The sequence below is a fragment of the Schistocerca gregaria genome, chromosome 4, assembly GCF_023897955.1.
Source record: "Schistocerca gregaria isolate iqSchGreg1 chromosome 4, iqSchGreg1.2, whole genome shotgun sequence".
Taxonomy (NCBI): domain Eukaryota; kingdom Metazoa; phylum Arthropoda; class Insecta; order Orthoptera; family Acrididae; genus Schistocerca; species Schistocerca gregaria.
This window is the reverse complement of record NC_064923.1, coordinates 132,124,410-132,149,457: the sequence shown is the minus strand read 5'-3', so window position 1 is coordinate 132,149,457 and position 25,048 is coordinate 132,124,410. Positions and strand designations below refer to the sequence as shown.

The 25,048-nt window shown below is 44.7% G+C and overlaps 1 protein-coding gene across 1 annotated transcript in view; it reads right to left on the bottom strand.

Annotated features, from left to right (window-relative positions):
- Window positions 1-233: 233 nt before the first annotated feature.
- The window catches only part of LOC126267233 (SET and MYND domain-containing protein 4-like), a 134,172-nt gene continuing 109,357 nt past the window's right edge, over window positions 234-25,048 (bottom strand). The window contains exons 10-13 of the mRNA XM_049972215.1: window positions 14,845-15,016; window positions 14,424-14,570; window positions 10,493-10,652; window positions 234-438 (exon numbers count right to left, since the gene is read on the bottom strand). Of these exons, the coding sequence (XP_049828172.1) occupies window positions 291-438; window positions 10,493-10,652; window positions 14,424-14,570; window positions 14,845-15,016 (627 nt within the window). The 3' untranslated portion in view covers window positions 234-290. The remainder of the gene's footprint in view (window positions 439-10,492; window positions 10,653-14,423; window positions 14,571-14,844; window positions 15,017-25,048) is intronic.

Here is a 25,048-nt window from a genome sequence, read left to right as displayed (position 1 = left end):
AGTTCAGATCTTGTTCCATGTCATGGATAGAGCTATTTGTGCAGTAATTATCAATTTGATGTATGAATTTGGTTGGTAAATGTACTCCAATTAGTTAAAACCCACACTGTTATAACTCATATTTATGGTGGAATAGGGGATTACTTTTATATTATTCTATTTATGGCTTTTACAACTATAACTGAAGATGGTCGATGTGTAAAAGTAGTAAAGGACAAAGTATCTCAAACAAATAATTTTCTGTAAGTTTTAATGTTTCGTTCTTTACATATTTATAATGTTCAGAAAATTCATGATTGTTCCGCTGTTGGTTTTAGGCTTTTTAAGTACTCTTCTTTATCCAGTATATCTTGCATCACATTTGTCCATCTGCCACATGTAATTTCCAGGATGGCCTTTGCCTTCTTAACAATGCTTTCTGTTTCCTCCCACTTTTTCCTGAAATAAATGTTAAGCATAAGAATAATGGCAATTCCAGGATGGATTAATACATAAAATAAGGGAAAGCCAACCACTCACCTTTAGCAGACTGATTTGTAGTGCAATGACACACACAACAGAAGACAGTATTCACTACCTCTCAAGCTCTTTTTCTATAAGAAAGCAAACACATTCACACGCACAACCACATAGACCCCCAAACACACACTACCACGTCTGCAGCGATTAATTATTAATTAAATGGAAACCTTAAAAAGTGTTAAGTTTACAGATAAGTGAATGTAATAATGGTCCTACAATAATTAATTTGCTAATATGCAATAATGTTTTTAATTATATGCAACAGTAAACTAGAATAGAACTGTTTGAAGCTTGTCTTTTAAGCTTTAACAAGTGGTGGTGGTTAGTGTTTAACGTCCCGTCGACAACGAGGTCATTAGAGACGGAGCGCAAGCTCAGGTTAGGGAAGGATGGGAAGGAAATTGGCCGTGCCCTTTCAAAGGAACCATCCCGGCATTTTCCTGAAACAATTTAGGGAAATCATGGAAAACCTAAATCAGGATGGCCGGAGACGGGATTGAACCATCGTCCTCCCGAATGCGAGAAGCTTTAACAAATGACCTCTAAATGGCACTACTGACATGTGACATTACTGTTGTTTGAAAATTTGTTATTTTTAAAACAGCAGCAGCAGCTCAGAAGCAGCTGATTAGTTTGTTTACAGTACGTCTTTAAAGAAACAGTGTCATACAAAATTGAAATTTCATTGAAGGTTTTTGCTGAATGATTTGTTATGATTTACATAAAGGCCTAACTCAACAATGGCTCAAATCACTTGATTCAACTTCTGGTAATCAACCATCTTCACAAGCGACTGTTTACAATTGGAAGACAGAATTTTGTAAAAGATGGCCAAAATTAGTTGTTCCAAACAACCCTGATGCTGCGCACAATTTAATTGAAGATGCGATTCTTCAATTTCTAGTTGTATATCAGTTGACCAAACAGTCCATGGGACTACTGTTTGTTAACAGTGTCCAATGGGAACAGTAACTTGGCAATTAGACATGTCACCATAGTCAAGTGCACTGACGAACTGGCCTGACAGGAGCTTGGCCGACTTATATGCCCTCCCTCCAAGGGGAGCGTTTATATTGAGAAAAAAAATGAAACTATTTGTACCAAAATTTTTTTTAATTCATTGTTTTTATAAAGACAGAAAAGGCAGCCCTCATATCAGCAGTTAGCCTGGAACAAATATGTGGTAATAGCTGAAATGTGATGGACACCAATTCACAAACTGTACATGACGCACTCCATTATGCGCCGTTATAATATGCTACTGAAGAACGGAATGAGAAGGTCAATGTTGGTGGAGATGGAAGGAAGACAACTGCAGTGAAATTAAGTTTCACTTACAGACAGTCAGGAAATAATGAATGAAGAAAATTAAGTATTTACTCCCCACTAAAAATGTCTATTGTATCTCCACCACATAATGACGAAGATATCCCACTAGTTGAGAGCAATATGAATGTAGAATTGTTAGTTGCCTCCACACGGTGGGAGCACAGAGACTGAGCAATGTGGTAATAGAGACCACTTTGAGTTGTGATTCAGAGGGACAAGTCCTTTGGTTCCTCAGCCACTTTAAATACGTGCACACGAAGGTTAGAAAACCAATTCACAAACTGTACATGAAGCACTCCATTATACACCATTTGAGTAAATCAGAACCCAAGTTCATAATAAGATAAATAATACAATATTATATTGGTGTATAATGGAGTATTTGTATTATAATGGGCTATTTGTACACTACTTACAATGGACTTGGCATACAATCTAGAATTTATCAGCTTGCAACTTGCTGGGTGAAGCTGCACATCGCCATCTCTTGGACTGCATTGTTTGTGAATGTTTACCACACCAGTATGAACCTCATTCCAAGCAGCACATAGTGTGACTCGCCAATTGTGTGTGAAGAAAAATTTATGTTTGGTACTTAGTGGGAAACAGGGTCGTTACAAATGGAAAACAAGCTCTGACTGAAAATTTTAGGGAAGAAATTGGCCAGGCTCCTTTCAAAAGAGCCATCCCATCACTTGCCTAAAGCAATTTAATAAACCACAGAAAAGGTAAACCTTGATGACTTGGCAGGGTTTTGAACTGATGTTCTCTCAAATGCCAGTTTGGTGTATTACTATTGTGCTACCTTGCTAGAAGGAAGAGATGAGATATAAATGGATGAAAAGTTGAGTTTACAACTTATGTTTGTACCATCCATGAAGGAGGTGGCAGAAGGTAACTGATTGTTCAATTTGTCAAAATTTATGGTACGTGTGTACCCAAAGGACCACATAAAACAGTACAGTCAGCATAATGGAAAATACATTTTCTCTATCATTCTGATCATAGGGAGATGAAAATGATCAAAATCCATGGTATAAACTGAGATGACAAAAGTCACAGGATACCTAAGATTGTGTTGGACCTTCTTTTGCCTGGCGCAGTGCAGCAACACATGAACTCAACTAATAATTGGAAGTCCTCTGCAGAAATATTGAGTCATGATGCCACTACAGTCGTCCATAATTGCAACACTGTAGCTGGTGCAAGATTTTGTGGATGAACTGCCTCTCGATTATGTCCCATAAATGTTCGTTGGGATTAACGTCGGCGATCCGGCTGGCCAAATAATTAGCTCAAAATGTTCCTGAATATTCTTCAAACAAATTGCAAACAGTTAGGGCCTGGTGACATGCCACATTGTCATCCATAAAAATTCCATCACTGTTTAGGAACTTGAAGTCCATGAATGGCTGAAAATGGTCTCCAAGTAGCCAAACATAACCATTTCCTGCCAATGATCAGTTCAGTTGGACCAGCCCATTCCATGTACATACAACCCACATCATTATGGAACCACCACCAGTTTGCACAGAGCTTTGTTGACAATTTGGGTCCATGGCTACGTGGGGCCTGCGCCATACCCGAATCCTACCATCAGCTTTTACCAATTGAAATCAGGACTCATCTGACCAGGCCATGGTTTTCCAGTCATCTATGGATATGATCACAAGTCCAGGAGAGGGACTACAATTGCGTTGGCAGTCAGGTGTCATAGCCCATTAATGCCAATTTCGATGCAATGTCCTAATGGAAACATTCGTTGTACCTCTTACATTGATTTCTATGATTATTTCATGCAGTGTTGCATGTCAGTCAGCACTGATGAATATACACAAATGCTGCTGTTCTCGATCATTAAGTAAAAGCTGGTGGCCACTGCACTGTGCATAATGAGAGATAATGCCTGAAATTTGGTATTCTCAGCACACTCTTGACACTGTGGATGTCAGAATATCGGATACCCTAACGATTACTGAAATGGAATGTCACGTGCATCGAGCTTCAACGACCATTCTGTTTTCAAAGTCTGTTAGTTCCTGCCGTGCAGCCATAATCACATCGGAAACTATTTCGAGTGAATCCTTGGAGTACAAATGACAACTCCGCCAATGCAGCATCCTTTTATACTTTGTGTGCATGATACTATCACCATCTGTATATGTGCACATTGCTATCTCATGACTTTTGTCACCACAGTGTTTAAGGAACATTTAAAAAGAAACGAGCCGGAGTCTGGAATGTGCAAATGGATGACATGGCGGGTAATATCATGGCGTGTGTAATGAGGTGTGGTTCTGACCAGAATGTGGAAGTTCACAGCCCATCGCTAGAGGGCATGCGTGCATGTCAAGTGACTATACAGAGCTAGCAGCAGCATGCATCAATCGTCCAATGCTGCCAGTCGCATTGCAAACTGTGACATGAAGGCATCAAAAGAAGAGCAAAGAGGCACTGTTCATTTTCCGACAGCAGAAGGGGGAGGAGGAACGGACATTCATTGATGAATGTCACAAATGTACGGCAAACACTGCATGTCCCTTGCAAGGGTCAAGACATGGCCCAAGTGCTTCAGGGAAGGATGGGTGTCGTTATCTGATGATGTACGATCTTGAGCACCACACTGCATTTCCAATGACATTGTCCAGCTGGTGGAAGCACTCATCACCCAGGACCGCCGAGTGACAGTGAAAGCCATAGCCACCGTGGTCGGATTGAGCATCTGAAGTGTTCACACCATCATGAAGGAATGTCTGTAGATATGCAAAGTGTGTGTCCAATGGGTGGCCCACAGTTCAACCACACCAGGAAGCATGTTGAATGACCCACAGTCTTGCTCATCTGCAGCACTATGCTCAGAAGGGAATGCGTTCCTGGAACAAGTAGTGGCTGGAGATGAGTCATGGTGTCATCACTTCGAACTAGAATCAAAACGACAAAGTCTCCAGTGGAAGCATCCAGGGAAACCACCACCAAAAAAAGCCAAGGCCAGCCACACCAGTGCAGGACAGGTTATGCCGATCTTCTTCTTTGACCAGGATGGCCCCCTTCTGATTCCCTTCCTGCAGCATGGGAGAACAGTGAATGCCCTATGTTACTTGCAAACCTCGACCACCCTTCACCAAGTGATCAAATCAAAATGACCAAGCAATCTCACCCGTGGGGTCATTCTGCTCTACAACAATGCAAAGCCTCATATGGCCAATGCAGTTGCGGCACTCCTGCAGAAATTCAAATAGAAGGTTCTCAGCCGCCCTCCATAAAGTCCGGACATCTCTTCCTATGATTACGCTATTTTTGGTCCCCTTAAAAAGGTTCTGAGGGGCAAATGATTCACCTCGGACGACGACGTCCAGCTGCACGTGTGGAACTGGTTAACATTGCAGTCCCGGAAATTTTATGAGACAGCCATTCATTCACTGCCTTGTGTCACAGTGGGACAAGTGTCTCAACAGCCAGGGACAATACTTCTAATATACAGGTACTGGTTTCTGTAATTATGGCTCCGGCTCGTTTCTTTTTGAATGCCCCTTATATATACACATGTAGCTACAATTGTTATTTAATACTGGGTAAATTTGTTCAGCTTTATATCAGATGAGTTTGTGTGAATCCCTAAGGGACCAAATTGCTGAGGTCATTGGTCTGTATCAGATGAGGCATATTTTAAAATTACAGAGGAAAATGCAAATACTTTTAATGTCATGAAGTCTAGTGAGGACATCAGCAGTAATTTGCTAACTTTATAGGCCCATTATCTATCCAATATGACTGCAAGTGATGTGCACAATAAGTCCACAAGAAGCAATTGTGTGTACAGCATCCCTCTCTAACAAATGGGAAAGGCAACGTGTTTATGTGGTGAATAGAGGAGTGTATAAGGTTGAGAGTGAGTGTACAAGCACAAATTTCTGACATAGACCGGTAGTTCAGAGTAGCTAAGGTAAGGTTGACTTATCAGTAAAGTGATTGGTTCGACAGTGCAGAATCTTCATAAATGGTTACATGTGCAAAATGCAAAAAATAAAAATGCTCTGGGCAACTATTCTGGACACAAACTGTGTTGCTGCTGTTGTTGTAGTTGTTGTTGTGGTCTTCAGTGCTGAGACTGGTTTGATGCACCTCTCCATGCGAATCTATCCTGTGCAAGCGCCTTCATCTCCCAGTACCTGCTGCAACCTACATCCTTCTGAATCTGCTTAGTGTATTCGTCTCTTGGTCTCCCTCTACGATTTTTACCCTCCATTCTGCACTCCAATGCTGAATTTGTGATCCCTTGATGCCTCAGGACTCCCTTCTTCTAGTCAAGTTGTGCCACAAACTTCTCTTCTCCCCAATCCTATTCAATACCTCCTCATTAGTTACGTGATCTACCCACCTAATCTTCAACATTCTTCTGTAGCACCACATTTCGAAAGCTTCTATTCTCTTCTTGTCCAAACTATTTATTGTCAATGTTTCACTTCCATACATGGCTACACTCCATACAAAAACTTTCAGAAACAACTTCCTGATACTTAAATCTATACTCAATGTTAACAAATTTCTCTTCTTCAGAAACGCTTCCCTTGGCATTGCCAGTCTACATTTTATATCCTCTCTACTTCAACCATCACCAATTATTTTGCTCCCCAAATAGCAAAACTCCTTTACTACTTTAAGTTTCTCATTTCCTAATCTAATTCCCTCAGCATCACCCGACTTAATTCGACTACAGTCCATTATCCTTGTTTTGCTTTTGTTGATGTTCATCTTATATCCTCCTTTCAAGACATTGTCCATTCCGTTCAACTGCTCTTCCAAGTCCTTTGCTGTCTCTGACAGAATTACAATGTCATCGGCGAACCTAAAAGTTTTTATTTCTTCTCCCTGGATTTTAATAGCTACTCCAAATTTGTTTGCTTTACTGATTGCTCAATATACAGATTGAATAACATCGAGGGGAGGCTACAACCCTGTCTCACTCCCTTCCCAACCCCTGTTTCCCTTTCATGCCCCTCGACTCTTATAACTGCCATCTGGTTTCTGTACAAATTGTAAATAACCTTTCGCTCCCTGTATTTTACCCCTGCCACCTTCAGAATTTGAAAGAGAGTATTCCAGTCAACATTGTCAAAAGCTTTCTCTAAGTCTACAAATGCTAGAAACGTAGGTTTGCCTTTCCTTAATCTTTCTTCTAAGATAAGTCACAAGGTCAGTGTTGCCTCACGTGTTCCAACATTTCTACGGAATCCAAACTGATCTTCCCCGAGGTCGGCTTCTACCAGTTTTTCCATTCGTCTGTAAAGAATTCGCGTTAGTATTTTGCAGCTGTGACTTATTAAACTGATAGTTCGGTATTTTTCACATCTCTCAACACCTGCTTTCTTTGGGATTGGAATTATTGTATTCTTCTTGAAGTCTGAGGGTATTTCGCCTGTCATGTATCTTGCTTACCAGATGGTAGAGTTTTGTCAGGACTGGCTCTCCCAAGGCCGTCAGTAGTTCTAATAGAATGTTGTCTACTCCTGGGGCCTTGTTTCGACTCAGGTCTTTCAGTGCTCTTTCAAACTCTTCACGCAATATCATATCTCCCATTTCATCTACATCCTCTTCCATTTCCATAATATTGTCCTCAAGTACATTGCCCTTGTGTAGACCCTCTATATACTCCTACCACCTTTCTGCTTTCCCGTCTTTCCTTAGAACTGGGTTTCCATCTGAGCTCTTGATATTCATACAAGTGGCTCTCTTTACTCCAAAGATCTCTTTAATTTTCCTGTAGGCTGTATCTACCTTACCCGTAGTGAGGTAAGCCTCTACATCCTTACATTTGTCCTCAAGCCATGCCTGCTTAGCCATTTTGCACTTCCTGTCGATCTCATTTTTGAGACGTTTGTATTCCTTTTTCCCTGCTTCATTTACTGCATTTTTATATTTTCTCCTTTCATCAATTAAGTTCAATATTTCTCTTGTTACCCAAGGATTTCTACTAGCCCTCGTCTTTTTACATACTTTATCCTCTGCTGCCTTCACTATTTCATCCCTCAAAGCTACCCATTCTTCTTCTACTGTATTTCTTTCCCCCATTCGTGTCAGTTGTTCCCTTATGCTGTCCCTGAAACTCTGTACAACCTCTGGTTTAGTCAGTTTATCCAGGTCCCATCTCCTTAAATTCCCACCTTTTTGCAATTTCTTCAGTTTTAATCAACAGTTCATAACCAATAGATTGTGGTCAGAGTCCAAATCTGCCCCTGGAAAAGTCCTACAATTTAAAACTTGGTTCCTAAATCTCTGTCTTGCCATTAAATAATCTATCTGATGCCTTTTAGTATCTCCAGGATTCTTCCATGTATACAGCCTTCTTTTATGATTCTTGAACCAAGTGTTAGCTATAATTTATGCTCTGTGCAAAATTCTACCAGACGGCTTCCTCTTTCATTTCTTAGCCCCAATCCATATGCACCTACTATGTTTCCTTCTCTCCCTTTTCCTACTGTCGAATTACAGTCACCCATGACTATTAAATTTTCGTCTCCCTTCACTACCTGAATAATTTCTTTTATCTCATCATACATTTCTTCAATTTCTTCGTCATCTGTAGAGCTAGTTGGCATATAAACTTGTACTACTGTCGTAGGCAAGGGCTTCGTGTCTATGTTGGCCACTATAATACGTTCACTATGCTATTTGTAGTAGCTTACCCGCACTCCTATTTTTTTATTCATTATTAAACCTACTCCTGCATTACCCCTATTTGATTTTGTATTTGTAACCCTGTATTCACCTGACCAGAAGTCTTGTTCCTCCTGTCATCGAACTTCACTAATTCCCACTATATCTAACTTTAACCTATCCATTTCCCTTTTTAAATTTTCTAACCTACCTGCCTGATTAAGGGATCTGACATTCCACACTCCAACCGTAGAATGCCAGTTTTCTTTCTCCTGATAACGACGTCCTCTTGAGTAGTCTCTGCCCGGAGATCTGAATAGGAGACTATTTTACCTCCGGAATATTTTAACCATACAGTAAAGCTGCATGCCCCCGGGAAAAATCACGGCTGTAGTTCCCCCTTGCTTTCAGCCGTTCGCAGTACCAGCACAGCTAGGCCATTTTGGTTAGTGTTGCAAGGTCAGATCAGTCAATCATCCAGACTGTTGCCCCTGCAACTACTGAAAAGGCTGCTGCCCCTCTTCAGGAACCACGCATTTGTCTGGCCTCTCAACAGATACCCCTCCGTTGTGGTTGCACCTACGGTACGGCCATCTGTATAGTTGAGGCACACAAGCCTCCCCACCAACGGCAAGGTCCATGATTCATTAGGGGAGGACAAACTGTGTCACCAAGTAAAATATTTCTGCCTCAATGTCACAAGTTTACAGTATATTATTTTCTTGGATAGTTTGGAATATATGTCAGTAAGGAAAATGGAAGATAATTATTTAAATCTTTCCTGCCACATTTTCAAAATGAGGTTTGCTAATAGGATGTTTTACTCTGTATGGAAAAATTCCCTGTTTCAGTGATGTTATATTAGAATAATTCTTCAGAACTCTGTTTGATATTCTATCAACACCACATAAGATATTGTTTTTGAAAATTTTATATTTTTATTTATTTCAGAAAAAGTATGTGAGTGCAGCTTCTAATTGCTTAAATTTTTGTGGAATGACATTTTCCATGTGTCCACTTCCTTCTTCAAGTTAACCATGTCGCACATCGTGTTCACTACAATGGACAACTGTTGGTTCTTTGCCATTTTCAATCAGTTCTGAGGCTGCAAATACACACAAACCACTGCAGTGGGCACTCCCTACTGGTGTTCTGTACTGCACGCATTTGCAGCCTCGTGACCAACGGAAAACACCAGAGAAATGACCATTTACTTTTACTTTTTAGTTTAAATTTCACCGAGTTTTTAGGGAAGCTATTTTTAAAATATTGACACAAATTTATTATGAAACATATGAAACTACTCATTAAGGCATCTTTTCTTATATGCCTCATCCTGCCTACCTTCCTAATTAGCTTTGGAAGAAATCAAGAAGATGAAAATACTTCACAATTAGGGAGTCCAGAACAAAAGTCCTACCGTCCCATTAAAGGAAGAATCAGCACAAAACCACTGTTCTTTTCGTATACTTAAAAGTCTGAACTGACTTCACACTGGAGTTACAGAAAAGGAAGATACTTTGCGTAAACGAGAATTTGAAACCAAGTAATGAATCTATTAATATCAGTAGATACTGGATGGGTATAATGTAATCTGCACAAAGGAAGTAAAGCACACAAATTGAAATACAGTCTTAAGTTACATTTCCCTCCATCTGATTTTTTCTTTACGTATTTGTTTTTACGTCTTTGAACTGACTTCCACTGAGGAAACACTAAATGTGAAAGGCAAATGTAAAATCCACAAAAATCATTATCTTATGCTGCTTTATGTTCCTGTACTGCCTCTCTAAACACAAGGATTAAGGACATAGTTTCTTCTTGCCTTTTCAGTTGCACTGCAGCAGGCAAGTAAATTCTATAAAGGATTTCTTTTCACTGAAATTAATGAAAACAATGTAGTTTCACAATAATAATTTAAGTAAAAATGCAAGGATATTTTAGGAATAAATGGAAGAAAATCAATTTATGTAAAGCATTTACTTACAAAAACTCTGATCGCTGTAGACTACTTCCTTTCAAACAACACAGCATCACATCGGACAGTTTCTGCAGTTCATTTGCAAGTTCAATACTTGTTTCACCAAACTGTTCTTCAACCATTGTTATGCTCCTCTTGAGTAGCTGAACACTTTGTTCAAAATCTCCTAAAATAAAGGTATAAGTTATAATACAATACAGTCTTCCACAAGAATCACTTCAAAGCAATCTCTTCTTACAGTCTCACAGAGTTTATAATTATATTGACGTTTCTATGAACAGTTCAACAAAAACAAATTGCCTAGAAAACTGCAGTTTTAAACCTTCATTTACATATTTTCCCTTGCCAAAAATTGGTCCACCCTTTATTAGCCCACTAATTGGTGTGGACTGTCACAGCAGTCAGTGTGTGATGTTCCCCAGGAGTTTTCAAATTTAATTTCAATTCTGAGATTCCAGATTGTTTACTGTTATTTGTAGTGACCTTCTGTGACAGTTTGACTGCATGGCAACTGGCACTCTCTCACGACACTGTATCATTCATTTTAGAGTTTAGACCCAACAAAAAGCATTTAGACATAATGTGTAAGATGTCATTGTCATCTTGACATCATTGTTCATCACATTTAATGCTTTGCTTTATACCCAACAATGGCATGAAATTAAACTTTCTTTGTTTTACTGAGCTTCAAAATATATCGAAGTACAATATTTCAGCAGTACATACACTCCTGGAAATGGAAAAAAGAACACATTGACACCGGTGTGTCAGACCCACCATACTTGCTCCGGACACTGCGAGAGGGCTGTACAAGCAATGATCACACGCACGGCACAGCAGACACACCAGGACCCGCGGTGTTGGCCGTCGAATGGCGCTAGCTGCGCAGCATTTGTGCACCGCCGCCGTCAGTGTCAGCCAGTTTGCCGTGGCATACGGAGCTCCATTGCAGTCTTTCACACTGGTAGCATGCCGCGACAGCGTGGATGTGAACCGTATGTGCAGTTGACGGACTTTGAGCGAGGGCGTATAGTGGACATGCGGGAGGCCGGGTGGATGTACCGCCGAATTGCTCAACACGTGGGGCGTGAGGTCTCCACAGTACATCGATGTTGTTGCCAGTGATCGGCGGAAGGTGCACGTGCCCGTCGACCTGGGAGCGGACTGCAGCGACACACGGATGCACGCCAAGACCGTAGGATCCTATGCAGTGCCGTAGGGGACTGCACCGCCACTTCCCAGCAAATTAGGGACACTGTTGCTGCTGGGGTATCGGCAAGGACCATTCGCAACCGTCTCCATGAAGCTGGGCTACGGTCCCGCACACCGTTAGGCCGTCTTCCGCTCACGCCCCAACATCGTGCAGCCCGCCTTCAGTGGTGTCACGACAGGCGTGAATGGAGGGCGAATGGAGACGTGTCGTCTTCAGCGATGAGAGTCGCTTCTGCCTTGGTGCCAATGATGGTCGTATGGGTGTTTGGCGTCATGCTGGTGAGCGCCACAATCAGGACTGCATACGACCGAGGCACATAGGGCCAACACCCGGCATCATGGTGTGGGGAGCGATCTCCTACACTGGCCGTACACCTCTGGTGATCGACGAGGGGACACTGAATAGTGCACGGTACATCCAAACCGTCATCGAACCAATCGTTCTACCATTCCTAGACCGGCAAGGGAACTTTCTGTTCCAACAGGACAATGCACGTCCGCATGTATCCCGTGCCACCCAACGTGCTCTAGAAGGTGTAAGTCAACTACCCTGGCCAGCAAGATCTCCGGATCTGTCCCCCATTGAGCATGTTTGGGACTGGATGAAGCATCGTCTCACGCGGTCTGCACGTCCAGCACGAACGCTGGTCCAACTGAGGCGCCAGGTGGAAATGGCATGGCAAGCCGTTCCACAGGACTACATCCAGCATCTCTACGATCGTCTCCATGGGAGAATAGCAGCCTGCATTGCTGCGAAAGGTGGATATACACTGTACTAGTGCCAACATTGTGCATGCTCTGTTGCCTGTGTCTATGTGCCTGTGGTTCTGTCAGTGTGATCATGTGATGTATCTGACCCCAGGAGTGTGTAAATAAAGTTTCCCCTTCCTGGGACAATGAATTCACAGTGTTCTTATTTCAATTTCCAGGAGTGTAATATGCTTTAGAAATATTGCTGTAGTGAATATCAACAACGTAGGAAAAGATGGATTGCTACTTACTGTAAAGAAGACATATTAACTTGCAGACAGTCATGATTAAAAGGCACTCACGTGTAGCTTCTGGTCACAGCTTTCATCATTAAAGAGAGAGAGACACACACAACATTCAGACACAGACAATACACTAGCAAGAACACCACAGGCACACACGACTGCCAACTCCAGCATCTCAGACCAGAATGCTGGGAAATAAATTCAATTTGGTCATTTAAAGCTGCACTAGCATTCTATGTAACACATTTATCAATTTGAAAGATTTCCAATAGTGTCATCTACCTGCTTTTCTAAACAGTATTTAAAACATTATAATGTACATTGCATGGAGGGTAACCTACTGGTACCCTTTCTGCTAACACACTGCTCCAAATCCATCTCAACTCTGCCCCAAGACACTAAGTTCACTCATCTTGCACCCACACCCTCTTCCTCTGTTCTGTCACCCCTATTCTGCTATTCCACATCATCATCATAATCATGATTATAATCATCCATGGAGAAGAAATAAAAACTTTGAGGTTTGATGATGACATTATAATTCTGTCAGAAACACGCAAAGGACTTGGAAGAGCAGTTGAACGGAATGGACAGTGTCTTGAAAGGAGGGTATAAGATGAACATCAACAAAAGCAAAACAAGGATAATGGAATGTAGTCCAATTAAGTCGGGTGAGGCTGAGGAAATTAGATTAGGAAAAGAGAAACTTAAAGTAGTAAAGGAGTTTTGCTATTTGGGGAGCAAAATAACTGATGATGGTCGAAGTAGAGAGGATATAAAATGTAGACTCTCAATGGCAAGGAAAGCGTTGCCGAAGAAGAGAAATTTGTTAACACTGAGTATTGTTTTAAGTGTTAGGAAGTCGTTTCTGAAAGTATTGGTATGGAGTGTAGCCATGTATGGAAGTGAAACGTGGACAATAAATAGTTTAGACAAGAAAAGAATAGAAGCTTTCGAAATGTGGTGCTACAGAAGAATGCTGAAGATTAGATGGGTAGATCACATAACTAATGAGGAGGTATTGAATAGAATTGGGGAGAAGAGGAGTTTGTGGCACAACTTGACTAGAAGAAGGGATCGGTTGATAGGACATGTTCTGAGGCATCAAGGGATCACCAATTTAATACTGGAGGGCAGTGTGGAGGGTAAAAATCGTAGAGGGAGACCAAGAGATGAGTACACTAAGCAGATTCAGAAGGATGTAGGCTGCACTAGGTACTGAGAGATGATGAAGCTTGCACAGGATAGAGTAGCATGGAGAACTGCATCAAACCAGTCTCAGGACCGAAGACCACAACAACAACTTCATAATCATAATGCACTGCACAAATTCGCTGATGCCAGTGAGTGTGCTACATTTGTATCCTGTACACCTACTGCCTCACCCTCCCACATTTCTACCCTGTACACCAGCTGCCTCTCTCTGACCATCAACAACCCTTCCTCAACCAACTGTCCCACACTCTGCCTCCTTTCTCCCCTCATTCACCTGTGCATTCAGCTGGCACAATGTAGCTGTGTGTGTGTGTGTGTGTGTGTGTGTGTGTGTGTGTGTGTGTGTGTGTGTGTGTACTCTACCTAAAAAAAAAAAAAAACAATACATCCAAAACATAGTGAGGTTTTCAACCTTGTTTATGTGTTTGTCGATGATTGAACACCACTACTAATCGGTCAGTTGTTACCTAAATTATTTACATTCTGCCAAAATTTTCCTCGTCACATTTACTAACCTTTCACTGCACAGCACCTTGCCAGCTGGTTCAAGCATTTAGAAATATCAGCATTTTTACTGTACAGATATTTCTCCCTCAGGGACAAACACTGCTTAAGCATTAGCAGAGCTTGTTCTATATCACCATTGTCAGCTGCATCAACTCCTGTTTGGAAAACAGTATCACAGATCAGAACATAAGGTTCACTATTTCTTCTGCTTAAAAGATGCAAATGTGGGATTATTTCTTTCATATTTTAAATTTTATTTTGGAGGAAATAATTTTGTTGATGGTTGAAATTGTGTACAGTAATGTTGAGTCATGACAATTCAGAAAATATATGGGAATTGACTTTTTTAAGATATATCCCTATGCCTTTTTCCTCAGCTGCAATACCACAATACATTAAGCTTATTCTAAGTAGAAAGAAAAAGTATACCTTTCTCGTAACAATCACTGGCTTGATCTACATAATGTTCAGTTTTGTCAGCTCTCTCTTTAAATCTACAGCAACAACACTTTAATGTATGCATTTTGTTCTCATTCTCCAATTCATTGTTCGATATTAGAGGTCCACTACACTGCGGGCACAACCATGCTGAAAAATGTTTCTGTAAAATAAAAAAAAAAAACATAAATTATTGCTATAAATTTTCAGTAATCTGCCAAGGAAGAAAAACATTTTATCGAGCTCTAACTTTGATTGGGTTGCAGGAGATTTTATGCCAATTAACTGCCAACATTTGAGATACTGCGTTAGTGTTTTAGCTTTACAGTATACACCAACATTACCCAAACAGACACTTTAGTAGAAGTTTAAAACAACTATGTCTAAAGCAAAAAATGGATTTATGCTGTCTCTGAATTTTACTACTCAAACACAGAGCTTCAATGTAAATAGTTTTACAGCTGGAACACCTTCTAGCAATATTCTGAGGGGATTATGGATATGAGAAAAAACCACTCATATGGCTTATTCTATCCAAACATATGAAAGTCTTTCATCGGATGTAGAAAAGTACATGCACATAAACCTCCCCCCCCCCCCCCCTCTCTCTCTCTCTCTCTCTCTCTCTCTCTCACACGCGCGCGCGCGCACACACACACACACACACACACACACACACACACACACACACACACACACACACACACACACACAAAATTCAATAATTAAACATAGCCAGTGTTGTTTCGGACAATGAGGCCTTTTCAACTGTGCAGGTGGGAACCATCCCTGGAATATACCCACTGTTCTGGTTATGTCTCCCCCCCCCCTCCCCCTTCCCAGCCTCAACTTTGTTAGTCCCTCCTATTCTCCACCTGCCTCTATCCTGCCCTCTATTTCCTGCTCCCACTCAGCCTCATACACATCTTCCCCCCCCCCCCCCCCCCCACCCCGCCATCCACCCCAAAGTAGACCTGTGTGAATCTGTCCCCCTCTCTACTCCACTCCCCCCCCCCCCCCCCCCACCAGCACAACCTTACGATGCTGGACCTAGCAGCCTCCACCCCTACCCTGCTATTGCTAATCACTCCATTAGGGCCTCAGCACCCAGAAATGCCATTAACCATATGCGTATAGGTTTAGGATGTATAAATGTGTGTGTTTGTACATTTGATGAAGGACTTCAACAAATATCTTAATATTCCACAGTCTTCTTATAAACAATATCTTAATGATGTCCAACAGTTTTCTTTTAAATATGCATGTTTGACATTCAGCACAAACTTTATGTAGTAAGCAACAATCTGTTTAATTCATATCTTTGTTATTTCACACTAGATTTTCCCTGTTTCAAAACATAAGAAAGATCATATATCCAATGTATGAATTCACATTATTAAAAAAAAAAAATAATTAAAAACAAACAAACAGAGGCAACATTTGCAGATGTGTTATGCTTACCAGAACATCACTTGAGAAACACGGAATTGAACAGTTACACCTATATACATAAAGGTTGGTAAGCTAATGTATGCTGTGCCACAATATTGGATCATATCAAACAAAGAGAGGCAAGATAGTAACACTGACTGGAGGAAATACAGCAATAATAATGAGGGAAAAATGACTAACCTCCCCTCCTCCCTCAGATGTTAGCACAGAGGGTACACAGAAGGTGTCCCAAGAGGAACAGTCAATATTCAGGAATATGTCAGGAACGATCATACAAAACAAGAATGTCTAGTCAACATGGGCTCTAACATGCCTACCGTAAGAGCTAGGAGCACTACTTACTCTTTGATACTGTGAAACAAATCTCTTCTAATGCCTGCTCTGCGCTTTCCATATTATGGGAGGAGGTAGTATGGACCAAAACAAGGAGAAATTGTTGGGTAAACATGGATCCTAAAACGCATATCTTAAGCACTACGAGCACTTGTTCAGTGGAAGAAATGTACAGTATTTCACAGTAGCAATGATGAGAAAGTGCTCATAGCTCTTTAAGTATGGATTTTAGAGCCCATGTTGCTAGACTTTTTTTTGCTTCAAATGGAAGTTCCTTTAAAATCCCTAAATATCAACTATTTCTCTTGAGACACCCACTACAACCACCAGCCATGGGCTCAACTTGTTCACTACCAATAACAGATGGTCTGAAGATTCTGGCGTGAAAGCCAATCCATGATGACTGGCTGTTGTGTGATGTCCTTAGGTTAGTTAGGTTTAAGTAGTTCTAAGTTCTAGGGGACTGATGACCACAGATGTGAAGTCCCATAGTGCTCAGAGCCATTTGAACCATTTGAAAGCCAATCGGAAAGTTGTCAAAGTAAACAATGTTGTTATTGTGGCTCTACTGCACTCTTGTCAGCTATACACAGCTGTAACTCACCTTTATAATCAAATGCATGGCATGGAACGACTACAGGGAAACTATACTTATACCTGGAGAATGGAAAATGTTAGAATGGGACAGCTTAAATAATCTATGAATCACATAGTTTCTCTTCTGTGTATAACACACTTTAACTCTTAAGCGGTCGTACGGGGTGTTCAGAACACCTCAGTAATCCTTATCGATGGATTATTACATAATGGATAGGAGTATAACATCACATTCTTTGGTACCTTTCTAGGATGTAATATGAAAGCTTTGAGTAACAACAGAATCTACAATGGAAGCGCAAGTTCCAGGAAAACACACAACAATGTGTCTTGGGGTGTTGACAGCAACCCGCGCAACTCTTTATGTTGCAGTGCTGCGTCAAAGCTCACAGCTGTGTTCCGTAGCAGCTGCTTGCATTTTGTCGCTCTCCGCAGTTAAAACAGCTATGGACCATTACAAAATAGAACAAGAAGAGGTCTTAGATGAAACTTTTGAAAGAGGAGATGAGGAAGAGGAGGAAACAGACAGTTGTGACGTTCTCTCTCATCACAGTGACACGGAAACGGAGGATGAAGACAACCTAGAACTGGAACCACAAGTAAGTGCAACGGATAATGAAAGCAAGCATGATTTTTTTATTGGAAAGGATAAGGTTACAAAATGGATGAAAGGTTGTCATAGTCACAACGTAAGAACTAGAAGTGTTGATTGGTTGGTTGGGTGTGGGATTGAAGGGACCAGACTGCTAAGGTCATCGGTCTCTTGTTCCACGATAAAATCACACGAAATAAAAACTGTCAGTCGTTAAAAACGGAGAACTGAGACAAGGGTCGACACAATACAAGAAAGACAGACAAAGACCAGACAAACGGAACTAAAATCACACCGAGTGTGAAGGTGGTTGGCCGACCATGAAAATAAGGAAAAGCCAACCACCAAATGACATTAAAACCCACAGTTGAAAACCACAGGCCAAAGGCCCAAGTCAATACAGGAAATAAAAGGACAAACACTCAAATCATACGATAAAAACCCCCTGCCCAAATAAAACTCAACACGAGGTCCGCCATAGCAATGTCATCACATAAAAGGGCAGCGAGGGTATCAGGCAGTGCAAACGTCTGCCTGAGTCCTGTTAAAAGCGGGCAGTCCACCAAAATGTGGACCACCGTCAGAGCTGCCCCGCAGCGACATAGCGGTGGGTCCTCCCGGCGCAACAAATGGCCGTGCGTCAGCCACGTGTGGCCAACGCGCAGCCGGCAGAGGACGACAGAGTCCTTCCGAGAGGCCCGCATGGAGGAGCGCCACACACCGGTCGTCTCCTTCACCGCCCGAAGTTTGTTGGGCGTGGGCAGGGTGCGCCACTCGTCACCCCAGGCACCAAGCACTTTCTGGCGCAAAAGCGACAGGAGATCACACTCCATAAGGCCGAGTTCCAGAGCCGGTGAACTCACTGCTTGTTTAGCCAGCGTGTCAACCCGCTCATTGCCCGGGATGCCGACATAACCTGGGGTCCAAACAAAGACCACGGAGCGGCCGCAACGGGCAAGAGCATGGAGCGACTCGTGGATGGCCATCACCAGACGGGAACGAGGAAAGTACTGGTCAAGAGCTCTTAAACCACTCAGGGAGTCACTACAGATGACAAAGGACTCGCCTGAGCGGGAGCGGATATACTCTAGGGCGCGATAGATGGCAACCAACTCGGCAGTGTATACACTGTTCCCGGGTGCCAGCGACCGTTGCTCACAATGATCCTCTAGAGTAAGAGCGTAACCAGTGCGACCAGAGACCATCGAACCGTCGGTATAGGCCACGGCAGATCCGGGAAACTCGGCAAGGAGAGAAACAAAGAGGCAGCGGAGGGCCGGAGGAGGGACCGAGTCTATCGGATCCTGTGCCAAATCCAGCCGAATGCATGGTCGGCGCACACACAAAGGGGGCAGACGGAGATTGGCCCGGAAAACAGGCGGGAGAGGAAAAAACTCAATCCCACACAGTAGAGCCCGGATGCGAACCGCGATCGTACACCCTGACCGGGGCCGCCTGTCTGGAAGATGGACGATCGAGTGCGGGAACAGGAGACGGTAGTTGGGATGCCCTGGCAAGCTACAAACATGGGCAGCATAAGCGGCCAGAAGTCGGTCGCGCCGGATCCGCAATGGAGGAACACCAGCCTCCACAAGTAAGCTGTCAACAGGGCTTGTCCGAAATGCTCCCGTGGCGAGTCGGATCCCGCAGTGATGGATGGGATCCAGCAATTGCAACGCTGATGGCGATACCGAACCATAAGCCACACACCCATAATCAAGGCGGGACTGGATCAGCGCTTGATACAGCCGGAGAAGGGTGGACCGATCGGCACCCCATCCGGTTGGCTAAGACAACGGAGAGCGTTTAAATGCCGCCAGCATGTTTGTTTAAGCTGCCTAATATGAGGCAGCCAAGTCAACCGGGCATCAAATACCAGTCCCAAGAACCGATGCGTCTCTACCACAGCAAGAGGTTCACCGTCAAGGTAAAGGCGTGGCTCAGGGTGAACCGTGCGACGCCGGCAGAAATGCATAACGCAGGTCTTAGCGGCCGAAAACTGGAAGCCGTGCGCTACAGCCCACGACTGCGCCTTGCGGATAGCGCCCTGCAGCTGGCGCTCAGTAACTGCAATGCCAGCGGAGCTGTAGTAGAGGCAAAAGTCGTCTGCATACAACGAAGCTGCGACGGACGATCCCACCGCCTCAGCGAGCCCATTGATCGCAATTAAAAACAGGGAGACACTGAGGACAGACCCCTGTGGGATCCCGTTCTCCTGGACCCGGGAGGAACTATGGGACGCAGCAACTTGCACGCGGAAGGAACGAGACGACAGAAAATTCTGAATAAAAATCGGGAGCGGGCCCCTAAGACCCCACCCATGAAGTGTGGCCAGGATGTGATATCGCCAAGTCGTATCGTACGCCTTCCGCATGTCGAAGAAGACGGCAACCAGATGTTGGCGGCGTGCAAAGGCTGTACGGACGGCAGACTCTAGGGAGACCAGATTATCAACGGCAGAGCGGCCTTTACGGAACCCACCCTGAGACGGAGCCAGAAGGCCTCGAGACTCGAGGAGCCAACTCAACCTCCGGCTCACCATACGTTCTAGCAACTTGCAAAGAATGTTGGTGAGGCTTATGGGGTGGTAGCTGTCCACCTCCAGCGGGTTCTTGCCAGGTTTCAACACGGGGAGGACGATGCTTTCTCGCCAATGAGACGGGAACACACCCTCAACCCAGATGCGGTTGAAAACATCTAGGAGGCGTCGCTGGCAATTCACAGAGAGGTGTTTCAGCATCTGGCTGTGGATGTGGTCTGGCCCAGGAGCCGTATCAGGGCAAGCAGATAGGGCACTCTGGAATTCCCAGTCGCTGAAAGGAGCATTGTACGACTCCGCGTGGCGCATGTGAAAGGAAAGCCTCCAACTTTCCAACCGCTCTTTCCGGGAGCGGAAGGCCAGTGGGTAATTCGTAGATGCGGAACACTGAGCAAAATGCGCTGCTAACCGGTCCGCAATCGCGTCGGAGTCAGTACACACCACTCCATTCAGCGAAAGCCCAGGGACAGAGACAGGCGGCCGATAGCCATGGAGTCGCCTAATATTAGCCCAAACCTGCGATGCAGAGGTACGGACGCCAATGGTGGAAACATACCGTTCCCAGCACTCCTGCTTCCCTTGGCGAATAAGGCGTCGAGCACGGGCACGGAGCTGTTTAAAAACGGTGAGGTTCTCCAAGGACGGGTGCCGCTTATGGCGTTGAAGAGCCCGCCGGCGATCTCTAATCGCCTCTGCGATCTCGGGCGTCCACCAAGGCACAGTCCGCCGCCGAGGGGACCGGGATGAACAGGGAATCGCAGATGCCGCCGCAGAAACGATGCCGGTGGTGACCGACTGGACCACCGCATCAATGGTGTCAGGGGAAGGAGGTGCGATAGTGGCGAGAGAGGAGAACAAGCCCCAATCAGCCTTATTCAGAGCCCATCTGGAGGGGCGTTCAGAAGAGTGACGCTGTGGTAGTGACAGAAAGATGGGGAAATGGTCACTACCACATAAGTCGTCATGGACACTCCAGTGGATGGATGGTGAAAGTCCGGGGCTGCAGATAGAAAGGTCGATGGCCGAAAATGTGCCATGGATGACGCTGAAATGTGTCGGCTCTCCCGTGTTTAAGAGGCAGAGGTCAAGCTGCGAGAGAAGAGTCTCGACATCTCTACCCCGGCCAGTAATCTCGGCGCTACCCCACAGGGGGTTATGGGTGTTAAAGTCGCCCAGTAACACAAAAGGAGGAGGCAGTTGTGCTATCAATGCAGCCAACACATGACGCGAGACATCACCATCTGGCGGAAGATACAAACTGCAGACAGTAATAGGCTGAGGCGTCCACATCCTTACAGCGACAGCCTCTAAAGGTGTGTGAAGAGGTACACATTCGCTGTAGACAGAATTAAGGATGTAGACGCAGACTCCACCAGATACCCTCTCATAAGCTGCCCGGTTCTTGTAATAACCCCGATACCCACGTAGGGCAGGGGTCCGCATTGCCGGAAACCAAGTTTCCTGTAGGGTAATGCAGAGGAAAGGGTGACTGCTGATGAGTTGGCGAAGCTCAGCAAGGTGGTGGAAAAAAGCGCTGCAGTTCCACTGGAGTATCGCTTTGTCCATGTCCGAAAAAGGCGTGAAGGGGCCGAGGAGGCAGATCACCGATGGAGGACCAGTACAATCTGCTTCCATGGTGTCTGAGGGTCCGGCGAGATCCAGGTCCTCAGCGAACGCCCGGATCTCCACCTTATCCTCGGACGCAGAGCCTGTAGGGAGCAGTGGGGTGGATGCCACCGCGTGGTCCTTGGCCTTAGAGGTCTTCTTCTTCGTCTTGTCTCTCTGGTCCTTGGGTTTCATTGGCTGGGAGGGCTCCAGCGAGTCAGTCTCCGGGACGGAGGAGGAGCGGGAAGCCCTGCGACCAGCCGCTGGTCTGCTTTTCTTCCATTGGCTGACGTCACCCTTCCCAGAGGCGGAAACCTGGGAAGGAAGGGACCCAAGGGACCCCTTCCGTGCTATTCGAGCCGGGGAAGTTTGAGGCGTCCCCAGCTTAGAAGTGGGGACTGATGTCCCCGATGGTTGGGGGGTTGCTGCTCCTGAGGCAGGTAGTGCAGGAGCAGCAGGGAGTGAAGTGCCCCCCACGATCAAGGGGGCAGGTGTAGCATTCCGGCTCTGAGAGGTGGCAGTCTGAGGGAGAGCTAATGGGGCCGTAACAGTAGTAGCCGCGGCGTAAGAGGCAGTCATTCGAACAGGATGGAGGCGTTCGAACTTCTGCCTGGCCTCAGTGTATGTCAGGCGGTCCAGGGTCTTATACTCCATGATTTTGCGCTCTTTCTGGAAGATCCTGCAGTCCGGCGAGCAAAGCGAGTGGTGCTCTCCGCAGTTTACACAGATGGGAGGCGGAGCACATGGAGTATTGGGATGTGATGGGCGTCCACAATCTCGACATGTGAGGTTGGAAGTACAGCGGGAAGACATATGCCCGAACTTCCAGCACTTAAAGCACCGCATCGGGGGAGGGATATATGGCTTGACGTCACAACGATAGACCATCACCTTGACCTTCTCAGGTAAAGTATCACCCTCGAAGGCCAAGATGAAGGCACCGGTGGCAACCTGCTTATCCCTTGGACCACGATGTACGCGCCGGACGAAGTGTGCACCTCGCCGCTGTAAATTGGCGCGAAGCTCGTCATCGGACTGCAATAGAAGGTCCCGATGGAATATTATGCCCTGGACCATATTAAGACTCTTATGGGGTGTGATTGTAACCGTAACATCCCCCAGCTTGTTACAATCGAGTAACCGGCGGGACTGGGCGGAGGACGCCGATTTGATCAAAACAGAGCCCGAGCGCATTTTGGACAAGCCCTCCACCTCCCGGAACTTGTCCTCTAAGTGCTCGACGAAGAACTGAGGCTTCATGGATGTAAAGGATTCACCATCAGCTCTCGTACACACCAGGTAGCGGGGCGGGTATGGTTCGCTGGCATCCTTAGTCTTTCGTTCCCCCCATGGTGTAGCCAGGGAGGGGAACGATTTGGGGTCATATGGAGTTGCGTTGTATTGAGCCCTGGAACGCTTAGAGACTGCTGGCGGCTGGCCGCCAGCAAGAGATGATGTACCACGCTTCATTGCGGGTCATCCGCCCTGATGCCACCTACTCCGACCAAGGGCCCTCCCCACGGGCGCCACCCAGCCTCAGCAACGACCACCTGGCAGGATGGCCATTGCCGGGAGTCCCAATGCCCCAAGGAGATAGGCATCTACTCCTGTGCATACGTGGGGAGTTAACGGCGCTGGCATCAGCAGAGCGATCCCTGTGTAGTCAGGGGGCTACAACCAACAGGATACATGGCGGCCCCACCACAACGGACTGTCTACCGTGCTGGATTTCAGGTGATGTAGTCCAATATCGTCATTGGCGCATAAAGCGACACAGCATAGCAGACTGCAATAAACTGCACCCAAGAACAAATCCACGCGCAAGAGATGGTAGGTGAGCGGGACTGCTAAGCGATGACGACAAACCTGGCATGATGAACACATCGCTCCTTGTAAGGCGCCCTTCCCCAATCGGCTCGCTCTTCGGAAAATTTAGAAGGATGGAGGTCAAACCCGTTAGGGGACCATCTCACAAGGCCAAAACGTTTGAGACTCCTTTTAGTCACCTCTTACGACAGGCAGGAATACCGTGGGCCTATTCTTACCCCCGAACCCACAGGGGGTTAGAAGTGTTGACCTCATTATTCATCTCCCTGGTGTGAAACCTATCGCAAAATCTGCGAAAACTGCTGTGGACTGTTTTTCGATATTTATAAATGGCATAATAATTAGAACGATTACATCATGCACAAATATGTATATACAACACATTGCATTAAAAATTTCACAAGAGACCGTGGTGCCAAACCAACAAATGAGGAAGAAATCAAATCTCTTCTGGGACTGTTCATATTGGCTGGGCATTACAGGGCACGACACCAAAATCTGGAAGACTTATGGGACACAAAAGGTTTTGGAATTGCAATATTTTATGCAACAATGAGTTTACAGTGCTTTCGTTTCTTGTTGCATTGTTTGACATTCGATGATATTCGAAATAGACCACAATGTAGAAAACTTGATCGCCTAGCTGCGTTCAGAGAAGTGTTTGAATTATTCGTGTGAGACTGTGTCAGTAATTATACTGTGCCTGGATATACAGCAGTGGATGAACAACTGGTTGTATTTAAAGGAAAATGCAGTTTCTGACTGTATATACCAAGAAAATCTGTGAAGTATGGCTTGAAAATTTTCACCTTACGTGACGCAAGAACACGGTACAATTCGGGGATGGAAATCTATGTTGGTAAACAGCCAGAGGGTTCCTCTGCACAGCCAAACTCGTCTAAGGAGATAGCAAATAGACTTGTATGGCCTATTGAAGGTACAGGATGCAATGTGACACTAGACAACTGGTTTTCTTCCATACCACTAGCTGAAGAGTACTTACAGCAGTAGGAACTCTTAGAAAGAATAAGAGGAACCACCCTCCAGACTTTCTTCACACTTAACTTAGAAGCACCCTTTTTGGATTCAGAATGGCTATCACCACAGTTTCATATGTGCCAAAGAAGGGCAAAAATGTTATTCTCCTTTCATCTTTGCATCGTGACGGGTCCATTGACACTAATGACACTGATACTGCGGAGGAAGAGAAACCAGAAATTATAATAATGTACAATAAGACCAAAACAGGT